This window comes from Mirounga leonina, unplaced genomic scaffold, assembly GCF_011800145.1.
Source record: "Mirounga leonina isolate KUSES-001 unplaced genomic scaffold, KU_Mleo_1.0 Mir_114, whole genome shotgun sequence".
NCBI classification, from domain to species: domain Eukaryota; kingdom Metazoa; phylum Chordata; class Mammalia; order Carnivora; family Phocidae; genus Mirounga; species Mirounga leonina.
In genome coordinates, this window is record NW_023270265.1 from 25530614 (window position 1) to 25543893 (window position 13280).

Consider the following 13280-nt stretch of genomic DNA (forward strand, 5'->3'; position numbering starts at 1 on the left):
AAATAAATAAATATTTTTTTAAAAAGATTTTATTTATTTACTTGAGACAGAACAAGAGAGAGCTGCACGCACGTGTGCAAGAGCAGAGGGCGGGGGCAGAGGGAGAAGGAGAAGCAGAATGTCCACTGAGCAGGGAGCCCATGTGGGACTCGATCCCAGGACCCCAGGATCATGACCCGAGCTGAAAACAAATGCTTAACCAACTGAGCCACCCAGGCGCCCCTGGTCTGTTTTTTTAAAGAGATACCAAAATAACCACTTTTAAGTAAGAGTCGTCCCTGAAGGAAATCTATGATCACAATGCTACCATTGTTCATAATATTCTTGGAATTCTTCTTTCGGAATTATTTTTAGACACGATGTCTCATTATTTTGAATATCCTCAATGGTGCCAAATCTTTGTCCTTTGAAAGTAAATTTGATTTTTGGAAATGGAACTTGCAGCAAGAGCAAACACATCTTTAACTAAACCACACAGAAGGGATACTATTTAGATGTACGATGTGGGTGTTCATAGAAAAACCAGTTCTATTAATGCTTCACATCTGTGTTTGGAAGTTATGTATATTACATAATTATGACATATGTATTATATGTATGATAACATGTCATTTGTAAACCATGTATTAGAAATAAAGAGGAAAGATGAAAAAGTCCCAGAACTGCTGTTCTTACCCATACTGTATATTGTGTACTACTCTAAAAAATCCTGTCATATGACTAGATGCAAGGAGGCATTGTGTCTATATTGTGACAAAAGAGAAATTGGCCAACGTATACCTCCCCTGCCTCCTTCACCGTCCAGTTTCTCCCAGGTTCAGTTCCAGATTTATTCCCCATGCCTTGCCTAACTGCCCTAATGAAGCAGATCAGCCAAAGGCTCTTGGGTGATTAGAGCAAAGAGGTCAAGCATTATTAACAACTATGATTCCTGCTCTCCCAGGGGATTTTCATTCCTGTTTGTCAGATCCAGGGGTTTCTCATTCATGTTTTCATTCTTTTTTTTAACAAATCCAGTGCAGTATTGGAAATGTATTTCCAAGTCCACAACAAATATTAAAATAAGAGTAGGCTATCTGGAACCAAAGGAAGCTAAGTTTACATGACAGACAGACACGAGTCTATGAAGAAAAGTCTTGCTTCAGGCTGCATCAGGCTGGACCCACGTCTCCCCTGCCCTTGAGGCACTAAAATGGTCAGCTCAGAGCACGTCACACTTAAAATGTGATGCTCTGCTTTAACTATAAGGAAATTATGGAAACAGTCACAAAGAATATCTCTGGAGAAATTCTCAGCAAGTAGAAACTAGGCAGTGAAATTATAGTTGCAGCTAATTTTAAACACGCCCAACATCACTAGAACTTGAGCTGGATAATCTCCACTGGGTTTTATCTTAACACAGGGAAAAACAAAAAAAGTATCTTCCCCAAAGTCAGTGATTAATTACATTTCCTTCACAAAGGATATACTTGGGGATGTGTGTTAACTAGAGCTAGGACATACAAAAGCTGGAAGGAGACCTCTTAATTCAACTCTAATCAGACCCTTATCTGAACACCTGCCATCCACAAAAAAAGAGATCATAAAAAGAAAAATAATATTTATATGACACTTTTCACTTATGTATCACATTTCACACATAACTATTCATTTAATCCTCAGCCAACTGATGAGGCCAGTAACATCATTATCCTACATGTAATGTGCGAGTGAATCTTCGAGTAGAATTTTACAGAGATCATTCCATCCCCACTCCTCATTTAACAGACTGAGTTCCAGGATGTTAAATAGCCCTCCCAAGGTCACTTTGCTGGACTGCAGGGATGGCCTGTACTCAGAATCTCCCGGCTCTTCCCACTACAGTGCACTGGCAGCCTCTGGACAACCTGAAGGACCCAAAATAGAGGAGAGGACAGTTCCATCACCAATAGCCATACGACCTGGGGCAAACTGCTTCACCCATCTGGGCTTCAGCTTCCCTATGTCTCAAACAATCCTCCATAGTTGTTGTAAGCATTAAATAAGATTAAATGCATAAATCATCTGTTCATGGTAAGGAGGGGCAGTTCCTGGGTTCCTGGGAAACATGACAAAAGCACCATCACATGTGAGGTGACCACCTGAACTGCAAACTATACTTCTGAGCCAATCACTTCTGGCCTGAGCTGGCAGGGTGCTTTTTCTCTGCACGAGCAGTTTATTTCTGAACCAATGTCAGAAATGATTTCATTTTGCAGTTCTTAAGCTGAAAATTTTTATTCAACATCTTCTGTGCAACCTACCCGAAGAAATGCCGAAACAACAATAATGGTAACAGAAATGCCAAAACAACTCTTACATAACCCCTACTTATCTGCCAGATACTATTCTAAGTACGTGAAATGTATTTGATTCTCACAAAAACCCTGTAAGATAGTTTAATGGTAACTGAGTCAAAAAAAAAAGTTGAACATTTTTAAAAGATGTATTTAAGTCAACATCAACATATATATCTGGCCCTAAATAAATACTTGGAGGTTTTAAATTGTATTTAAATTAAGAGCTTGAATGGTGCCCAATTCCAATTCAACTCAAGGCAACCTTTCAATACTTCTCCCACTCAGGTGTCTGCTAAAAACATCACTTACTCGGGTGCCTGGGTGGCTCAATCGGTTAAGCATCTGCTTTCGGCTCAGGTCATGATCCCAGGATCCTGGGATCAAGTCCCGCATCAGGCTCCCCGCTTAGCGGGGGGTCTGCTTCTCCCTCTTCCTCTGCCACTCCACCCCCCACTTGTGCTCTCTCGCTCTCAAATAAATAAATAAAATCTTTTAAAAAATACAAATAAAAACATCATTTACTCTCCATGGCTGAAACTATGTGGTATTTACTTTTTTAAAAATGCTTTATTATGGAAAATTTCAGACATATACAAAAGTCACAAGAATGATATAATGGATGCCCATATACCCATTACCTAGCTTCAACAAACCATGCTTTTTAATGGCTTTTTTCTCACCCCTCTCCCATACTCCTTAGTGAAGACTTATTTTTAACAGGTCCTATGTACAGTCAGTATAGGAAGCCTGATTCTGAACCTCCTTCTCACCACCATGTACTACAGATAGTTCAATTTTCTCTTTCCAAAATTTCTGGTCCTTTTACTCTAAATCTGTTCCTTAGCACAGAACATCATCATACTCATTTTCTTCAACCTGGCTAGTCTTCGTGTGTGGTCGAGTGTCTTTGAGGCTTCAAACATTCAAATGAGGATAATAAGAAATAACAAATTCACCAAAGGATAGAGTTATCCTGAGGCACTCCAGTCTAAACCCTTCTCTTCTAGAAGGGGAAACTGAGAGCCATACTCTGAGCTGTCCAAGGTGAAGAAATACAAGCAAGAACTGAGGAACTGAAGACAAGAATGTGTGAAAGTGAACTACTTTCTTTCCACTCTTTCCACTCCTTCCCACCATCTCTACCCATCCTACCACATCTGTGAGGGCCAGAATATTATCCCCAGATCCTCTCAGGCTGCATTAACCTGTCTCAGAAGCATTTTAGATTTCTATTATATCACACCTTGATCTTAAAAGCCTTGAGACCAAAACCAAGCCTGTCTTTTCCCCAAGGCTTGGTAAAGTGCTGACTGATTGTGACCTACCTGGTAGTCACTCAAATATTTACTGACCCAGACCAGAGCACCCTAAGGCTTAGAGTTCTCCTTCATCCATTCTCCAGCAACCAGGACATCAAGCCTGTCAGGAGTCCCAGCTTCCTCCCTCTCCTTACCTTCTCTGGCCTCCCCATTTATTAACAGGCGAAAGGATGCAGTAGAAAAAACACAGAATGGGGAATCGGAAAAACTGGATTTGTGTCCTGGCTACTAGACCTGTACTGTGGACCTTGGACACATCTCCTTTTCCCAGGGACTCCACATGCCCATCTGTAAAATGGGCAGGTTGAAACACAGCCTCGTGATTCTTGCTTCCTCTCCAGCCGGCGCCAAGCTGGGCCTCGGTCTCTCCCACCGTACCCACCGCCCGGGTTAGGTCCGCTCCACTCCCCAGGCTGCCCCTACTCACTGCATCTTTACCTCCGACTCCCAGGTTGACCTTGCGGGGGTCCGGATCCTCCCGGAAGTCGGCAGTGAGCTTAAAGACCAGGACCGGCTGGGCCTGCGGAACCTCGGCGAACACAGACGGAGGTGCCATGGCAGGAGAGCTCGAGACAGCTGAGAGCTTTCACTCCGCGTCTGGAGCCACGGGGTCGGGTCCAGCCACGGTGACTGGAGGAGACTCTCACCTTCACCGAACCGGCAGGGGCGGGCCCGCGGCCTCCAATGGTCTAGCTGCGTCCGGAACTTGGCAACAAGGTTAACCAATCGCGAGCTTCTGACGCAGAAAGGACAGGAGGGAGGGATGCTATTAGCCAATCCAAGCAGAGAATCTTATCGGAGGCCAGTCCTGATGCAACCAATGCCCTGTCCGCGGGCCGAGAGGGGGACCCGGACCGGGGTCGATTGGCAGAGCGGACTCCTATGGCTGAGGGCGTTCTTCCTGGGGCCTCCGGGGCTGAGGGGAGGAGCCGAGCGGCCCGGGGGCGCCGGAGGTGGCCTCGCTGACCTTCGAGGGCCGGGCGAGGAGGGAGGTGACCCGCGGCAATTCCGGAGGACCGGCCTTCCGGCACCCATGAGCAGGCGTTCTCGGTGCCGGGCCCCGCAGCTCGCGCTTTCCCGACCCGGGTTGGCAGCCAGGTCCCCGGCGTCTGTGCTCGGGACGAAAAGTCCTTGGCCCGAACGTGCAGCTCCGGAGCCCGCGCGGGCGGCGCTGACCCTCCCGGCCGTCCGTTCCCCCTGAAGGAAATATGGGTGGGCCGCCTGCCTGAGTTTCAGGCAGGGGACAGCCTATGAAAAGTGGGGGAGTGACCTCGAATTCCTTGCCGCTCTTAGAGTTTGACATTTTTGCTCCCCTTTCCTTACAAAGAGGGGCCTGGTCCTCAAGGACCTTCAGGATCTGGGCACCGCGTCCCTCTCCAGCTTTGCTCCCACGTACGCAACTCAACCAGATCTTGCTGATACCAGCTGGCTGGTACCCAAACTGCCTCTTCTTTTAGTCTGGCTGTTCCTTCCTCCCCAGCTCCCCTCTCCATATGGTGACCTTCAAGACCCAGAGTAAATAAATGCTTCCTTCATAAAGACTTTCCCTAACCCCCACTCTGGTCAAAATCGGCCGCTTTTTTCCTGTGCTTCTGTACCTTGTTGGCAATATTACCATTTCAGAAAATGCCCTAATTAAGAACCGAGCTCTGGAGCCAGACCATCTAGGTTTAGATTCTGGCTCTGTCGTTTACTGACTTAGGCAGGTTTAGGCAAGTGACTTAACCTCTCTGTTCCTGCTCTGTAAAGTGGAGATAGTAGTATTTTCCTTAGAGCTGTTGTGGGGATTATATGAGTTGATACATATAATGTGTTTAGTTGCATATAGTAAGCACCCCCTAAATGTTAGCTGTTGTTGTCATTGCACATCTGCCACACCCCTTGTGGATGGGAAGCTTCTTTTAGCTAGAGATCTTACCCTGTGTAATATCCCCTAGTTTTTTGCACTTATAAGTATTCAGTAAATGGTGGAAGGACGAATCCATTCTCTTAGTGTTTCAGGAGAGAACAATACCTCAGCCTCTATTCATTGAAAATACGACAAATCTCAAAATGAATTTTCCATTCATAGTAATGAATACAAGACAAAGAAACTTTGTGCAACACCTGCCAACCTTTGTATCACCTGCTTTTTTTCAGAAGCTTTGCCTCTGCTTTTAAAGCTAACTGCCCATGGTGTTTCATTAACAATGCTTTCATCTAAGATTGCAAGTTCAACACTGAAGGTGAAATGACAACGAACTTATACTGGTTCCAAAAGCAGAGGCAAAGGGCAACTGCTGAGAGAGGTGTTCTATAGCCCAGCCTTCCCAGAGTTTCAGAAGGATGATCTTCGCAGCGTTGGCCAACAATATCATGGTCACTTCTTACGTCATTCCCTGGGGGAAAAACAACCCATGGTTACCTAAACATGATGAACTTAGCTAAATCCAAATAAATGTTTATTGACTATCTAAGCAGCTCCATAACCAAGTCAAGCTGATAGGGGCAAAGAAAGTGACATATGCAGTTTTTCTGCTTGTCTTCATAATATCTGTTCTAAATTTTAGAAAGGGGCAAACAGTTAACAGGGTGTAGCAGGGAAGAAAACTACCTATTATGTGGGATCCAAGTCTCAAACTTTTTCCTTGGTAATATTAGGTTCTTGGAGATTACATTCAGTTCCTTCTGTCTTGAGCCCTGCAGGCTACCCCTCTACACAAAATGCTAATCTTGAAATAAACAAAATGCTTTCCAGGCCATTGCTAATTTTAACACTTTGACTTGGAATTGAGCAATGCTGCCTCCCTGCTGAATGGATAGAACAAGCAAAAGACGTTTTAGAGGCCAACATTGCCCAGACAAGTAGGCAGCCATGTAAAGTGAGTGTCCAGAGAGAGGGCAATAGGGTCAAAGGAAAGAAGGACTAGTATTCTCTTCTCATGATTTGCTATGCCTGTCTGTCATAGCATCCTCCCTACCATCTCCCTTCTGGCTTTTTTTCTTTCCCTTTTGTCTTCAAAAGAACTGAGAGGGAGGAACTGGGAACCCACACAGCAACAGCTTCATCTGGAATGAATTCCTTTAGAATATACTCTCCTGGAAATCGGAAGCCTTCAGGGCTGAGCAGTGTTGCCCCAAAGCATAAGAAGCAGGCCAGTCCAGGTTGGCCATGGACACTGCATGGACCTCTAAGCAAATCCAAACCTGCTTATTGTATTCAATTTTGCCCCTGATACCCAGAAGGTCTAAACTTAGGAACAAGTCAGGAGAGGGAGGAGTTTTTCACACTTTGCACTCAAGTGCAAAGTGCTTTGGAATAGTTACATTTAAATGTATGCTGTCACTAAGGGTAGGATATTAATCAAAAGCTGACTTGTGTGCTGAACAAAGGTTTCTTTAGAAACCAAACCTGCAAGAGGAGATCTGTTCAAGAATCACTGTGTGGCTAAATAGTAGGCAGTAAGATAAGCACAGAGCTCCTAAGGCGGTGCTGTTCTCTTGCTGTGTTGAGTTTACTCTTGCTGAGGAAAGTGATCGCTTATCAAGCTTGTCCTTCAAATTAACTGGCTTGTTTCCTGGGCATGCCTTAGTGGAACTATCATCTTTTGCTTCTCTTCCCTCACATCTCTCCTTCCTCTTGTATGTATGACTCTTCTCCCCACCTGCACACCTGGATGGGACCAAGTGAGGGTCAATTGTTCCTTCCTAACTCATAGAAGGGTATGTGTAATGAGGCCTGAGGTAGACAGGATCTAACATTAGTTCCTTAACTGGGCACCCACATGGGCAGAACTTTTTTTAAAGTAGCTGAGACCTTTGTGTAACAGAGATATCAATAGGATGACAACTATCGGTTTTATCCACTTGCTGAACATAATTCAGTTCCAGGGCACCATTTAGAAATTGTGCTGGCGCACCTGGATGGCTCAGTTGGTGGAGTATGGGACTCTTGATCTTGGGGTTTTGAGTTCAAACCCCATGTTGGGTGCAGAGATTACTTAAAAATAAAATCTTTAAAGGGGCACCTGGGTGGCTCAGTCGGTTAAGCACATGACTCTTTTTTAATATTTTTATTGTTATGTTAATCACCATATATTACATCATTAGTTTTTGATGTAGCGTTCCATGATTCATTGTTTGCGTATAACACCCAGTGCTCCACGCAGAACGTGCCCTCTTTAATACCCATCGCCAGGCTAACCCATCCTCCCACGCCCCTCCACTCAGGAACCCTCAGTTTGTTTTTCAGAGTCCATCGTCTCTCAGGTTCATCTCTCCCTCCGATTTCCCCCTCTTCACTCTTCCCCTCCTGCTATCTTCTTCTTCTTTTTTTTTCCTTAACATATATTGCATTATTTGTTTCAGAGGTACAGATCTGAGATTCAACAGTCTTGCACAATTCACAGCGCTTACCAGAGCACATACCCTCCCCAGTGTCTATCACCCAGTCACCCCATCCCTCCCACCCCACCCCCCACTCCAGCAACCCTCAGTTTGTTTCCTGAGATTAAGAATTCCTCATATCAGTGAGGTCATATGATACATGTCTTTCTCTGATTGACTTATTTCACTCAGCATAATACCTTCCAGTTCCATCCACGTCATTGCAAATGGCAAGATCTCATTCCTTTTGATGGTTGCATAATATTCCGTTGTATATATATACCACATCTTCTTTATCCATTCATCTGTCGATGGACATCTTGGCTCTTTCCACAGTTTGGCTATTGTGGACATTGCTGCTATAAACATCGGGGTGCACGTACCCCTTCGGATCCCTACATTTGTATCTTTGGGGTAAATACCCAGTAGGAGCACGTGACTCTTGATCTCAGTTCAGGTCCTCAGGTCTTGATCCTAGGTCTTGATCTCAAGCCCCATGTTGGGCTCCATGCATGGAGCCTACTTAAAAAAATAAAATAAAAATTTTTAAATCTTAAAAAAAAGAAATTGTTGTGCTGTCTAGTTTTTGTACTTAAGAAGCAGTATAGCTGTGGTTAAACTAGTACCAGAGGCCATGAACTAGTTTCCTCTGTATGCCTCAGTTCCTCATCTCATCTGTATCATGGGGATAATAACAGCTCTACCTCATGGAGTTGCTGTGAGGATGAAATGATGTATTTTTTAAAAGATTTATTTATTTACTTGAGATAGAGTGCACATGTGTGACCGGGGAGAGGGGCAGAGAGAGAGGGAGAGAAGCAGACTCCCCACTGAGTGCGGAGCCCCATGCAGAGCTCGATCTCACAACTCTGAGATCAGGACCTGAGCCGAAATCAAGAGTAGGACACCCACGCCCAAGTGCCCCAGAATTAAGCGATTTAATGGAAAACACTTTGAATTGTACAGGATACTTAATAAGTACTCAGTATGTTCTCGGTCACCACCATCATCATCACAGATGTTGTTTACAAGCACTTGCCTTTGAGATTTGTTTAGTTTGTTCATTGAATGAGGAGCTGCCTAGTAAAACTGCATAGGCCTGGCACCTACAATCAAATTCGAGTTTTGCCTCTCACTAGTCTTGAAACTTGGAATAAGCTACTTCACATGGCTGAGTGTAAATTGGGACAAAAAGATTTTTGTTAGTGTTGACACACACACCTTTAACACAGTTGTAGAAATTATTGCTATTATTTTATTTTGATGATGATGATGATTATGATTACTATAGAGATTACACTTTGGTCCCTGGGTAGCTATAGGGTAATAGGCTAACTCTGAAATCTCTCTGCCCTGGCCTCTTGCAGGCATATACTCTGAAATTTTTTAAAGATAGAAAAGAAAGCAGAGAACACACGTTCTCTTTGTAGAGATCTGTAAAATCCCAAAGTAATTTAAAGGTAACAAGACAACATAATATTTAATTAAAATATAACAATGTTAGTAATAACTCCTTGTGTTTCTATACTATCTCTTTCTGAAGAGAAGAAAGTGTTTTAGAAATGCTATTCCACTACTCTCTCAACATTTCAAGGTGGCTGTCGTCTCCTGTCAAAAAACACAAAGGAAGTGGATAGCTTTAGCAAAAAGCAAAAGAAAATACTTCAAATAACAGAAGAATGGGAAGTCTGCAGACCTTAAGTGATAAGAAAAGTTCCTCTCCTTGCCCTGTTTCTCCCTAAATGTATCACAAATACAACCTCTTACTTCTAGAGCAAGTTCTTAAGCTTTTGTCCCCCGCCCCCATCCCAAACTGGGATATCCTTTTTTTGTTGGGTCATGTCCTGACGTCCTATGCTTTGATGCAAGATGAAGGTAGATGAAGAGATAATGAAGGGAACAAATTCAATGGGTTTGCCAAGAACAGATTTCTTTTAAACAGCTCCTAAAGGGATAGTCTAACGCAATGTAATATATTATCCTAATCTATTCCACATAGCTCTTGAGGATATAGAGGTGTATTGCTAAATTTCAACATCCAGCAGTAGAGGGCAGCACTGCCCTTCTTTTGGGAAACACTGAGCACTCATAAGAAGGAAAATAAAAGACACTCTTGACCACAGTGTCTGTGTTTACTTTTACCTAATGCTTTAGGAAAAAAAACTATTGGAGTCTTTTTCTTACTGTTTGAGTGATTAGGTAGAAAGAACGTCAGAGCCTGTATTGCCTTGAAGTAAATGGTGAAAAACACAGAATATGCTCAGGATATGGGTTCTGTCCAGCAAAGATAAACAGTAGCTTGACCCTGGGCAATCAGATAGGGTTATTGTATGAACAGACCTAATTCTCCTGCACTTTTTGGGTAAAAGTCAATCTACTGAATTAGCAGGATGTGGTTTTAAAAATTTGTGTGTATCTCATATGGTCTTAGCCCCGATAACTAGTTTTAAATCCTGATTCACAGACTTTATTCTGCTGTTTGTGTTAGTTTTCCTCTCTGTCAGACCTGGGTCAGATCAGACCTATCTCAACTTTACCACTTGTATTATGACTTTAAAGAATGATGTCAGACATGATGGTAAGGAATGTCTTTCATGAGACTGAAGCTGGCTAAAGGACTGTGTATATATAGCAGTGAAACTGAAGGCTGGTGTGCTAGTCCTCATTTTATTGCACTAGGATTTGAGTTTCTCTGTGCAGTAAGTAGGAAGAAAAAAATAATCTGTTATTTTGTACTAAAAGTTACTTGATGCTCCTTGGCAGGATGACAGAGAGGAGAAAATAATGGTAACTTTAGCAAATACGTAACCACAGTATCCCTAGCACATTTGGGTTCTGCTCTAACCCTCAAAACTTTTTTGGCAGCAAATCTTCTGTGCCAATTCAAATAAATTCTACCAGGAGTAAGAGCTGGAAGACAGAGTCTAGTTTCCAGCTCTCTGTGTGAACTTGGAAAAATTACAACCTTTGAGCCTCTGTTTCCTCAACTGTTAAGCAGAGATAATGCCTCCTAGATCTAGTAAAAGGGTCAATTTGGAAACTATTTATTCAAGTGCTTTGAAAGCCATGGAAGTAGCTAACAAATATTTCTATCACTGTAGCCCAAAGAGATTCTTGCCTTTTCTAAAAATAAGACTGTGTGTCATTTCTCCGCATTTGGTATCATTATATTACCTGAGATGGTTCATTTTCATAGATACTTAACGTTTCACTCCAACTTGATTGCTTGTTAGTTCCTTGAGAACTGAAACCGTCAACTATACTTCCTGGTATCCTCTATGAGAACATATTTGGTACATAATAGGTACTCAAATATGTGCTGCTTGATTAAAAACAAAAACCAGGGGCGCCTGTGGTGGCTCAGTCATTAAGCATCTCCCTTCGGCTCAGGTCATGATCCCAGGGTTCTGGGATCGAGCTCCACATCGGGCTCCCTGCTCAGCGGGAAGCCTGCTTCTCCCTCTCCCACTCCCCCTGCTGTGTTCCCTCTCTTGCTGTGTCTGTCAAATAAATAAAATCTTAAAAAATAAAAATAAAAATGAAAATAAAAACAAAAACAAAAACAAAAACAAAAACCACAATGCAGAACTAATTTTTTATGGAATCGTGGTAAAACACACACACACACACACACATAATGTAAAATTTATCATCTCGACCATCTTAAAGTGTATATACAGTAGTGTTAACTATATGCACATTGTTGAGCAACAGATCTCTAGAACTCTTTCATCGTAGTTATTTCTATTTCAATTTAGTTATCCTTAATAACTATCTTCCACATCTCATGGTGTCCAAAGTGCTTCTTTATTGATTGGACAAAAATGGGGAAAAAATACAGGACTGTCCCTCTGTAGCTAGGGATGTGTGGAACAAGGTTATCAAAAACACTTCTACTCTTTTAAATCCTTCCTGCCCTCATCAAGGTTCTGCCCTCATCTCTCTCTAATCCACAGATCAGTCATTTTCTATAAACTTGGGAACATATGCCAGAAAGGGAGTGCCTCTCTAAAATGCCTCCATAAAATGTGTTCACAAGTCACTTACATCTAACACATAATTAAACATTCATATGAAGGAAACTATTACATTAAAATAGCAACACTTTGCCAATTATTTGATTTTCAGAATATCTGACTTTCGTTAATTACTGAAAAGAAAGTACTATTTTAAATTGTTAACGATATCACAGTTGCACTTTTATTTAGCTGGTATGGGGAGGACTGGAGTATAGGGGGAAACTGTCCTCCAAAAAGACCTTGCTTTGTCTATAGATCTATGTGCTTTTAGGGCTCTCTCAGGAGAGCACGGCAGTATTGAACTCTCAGCATGTGGTTTTAGAAACTGCATCTTTTCAAGCACAGAGCTTCATCTAAAGTGACTGTCGATTATCATGTCAAATTCATTTGAGATAAAAAACTTAGTTTTCTCTTTTCTACCAAGTGAAAACAAAAATAAACTCTAGGTGGAGTTAAGATTTAAACATTTTAAACTACAAACAAAATATGGAAAATAAAGGAGATTTTTTTAAAACAGTATTACGGTAGTAGAGACTTTCCCAATCAGGACACAATCTCAGAAGCCATAAAGAAAAAAATTGACTTTGTATGGTGATAGACACCATAAATAGAAATATGATGACTTGGAAAAAATATTTGGAGCATGCTTATCATGCATATCACATCTATTATATGCTCAGAGCTTCATTGTATTGATAGAAAAATGAATTAAGGATATAAAAAATCAATCACGAAAGAACAAATACAAATGGCAAATAAACATACCAAAAATCACCCTTATTATTAAGTTGAAACCACACCAATTCATCCATTTTTGTCCATCAGACTGATAAAAATTAAAAATATTGGTGAATGATGTTGTTGAGAGTGCAGGAGAAAAGATAAGCTCATGCACTATTGGTGAGAGTGTTGAATGATGAAACATTTTCTTTCAGTGCATTTTGGCAATATCGGTCAAAATTAAAATGGACATATCATTTTACCAAGCAAGTTCTCCTCTAGGAATCTATCCTAACAAAGTTTATACAAGTTTGACAAGATAGGTAGGTACAGAGGTAAACAGCTGTACATTACAGCATTGCTTTAATAGAAAAACACTAAACAATAACAGACTTTCCAACAAATGTGTCATTTTATAATGTGAAAAATCAAGTTTTTATTGAAAAAATAACAGATTTGAAAGAGATTTCACAAGAATACTAAATTAAGATAGGCTCTAACAATGACAATTAATTAGAACAGGAAGAAAAATAATTGTC

General features: G+C 41.8%; 1 protein-coding gene across 1 annotated transcript in view; it reads right to left on the reverse strand.

The window, feature by feature from the left end:
• GOT1 (glutamic-oxaloacetic transaminase 1) overlaps positions 1 to 4318 on the reverse strand; it is a 28707-nt gene extending 24389 nt beyond the window's left edge. The window contains exon 1 of the mRNA XM_035026894.1: positions 4076 to 4318. Within this exon, the coding sequence (XP_034882785.1) occupies positions 4076 to 4193 (118 nt within the window). The 5' untranslated portion in view covers positions 4194 to 4318. The remainder of the gene's footprint in view (positions 1 to 4075) is intronic.
• Between the last annotated feature and the right edge of the window lie 8962 nt (positions 4319 to 13280).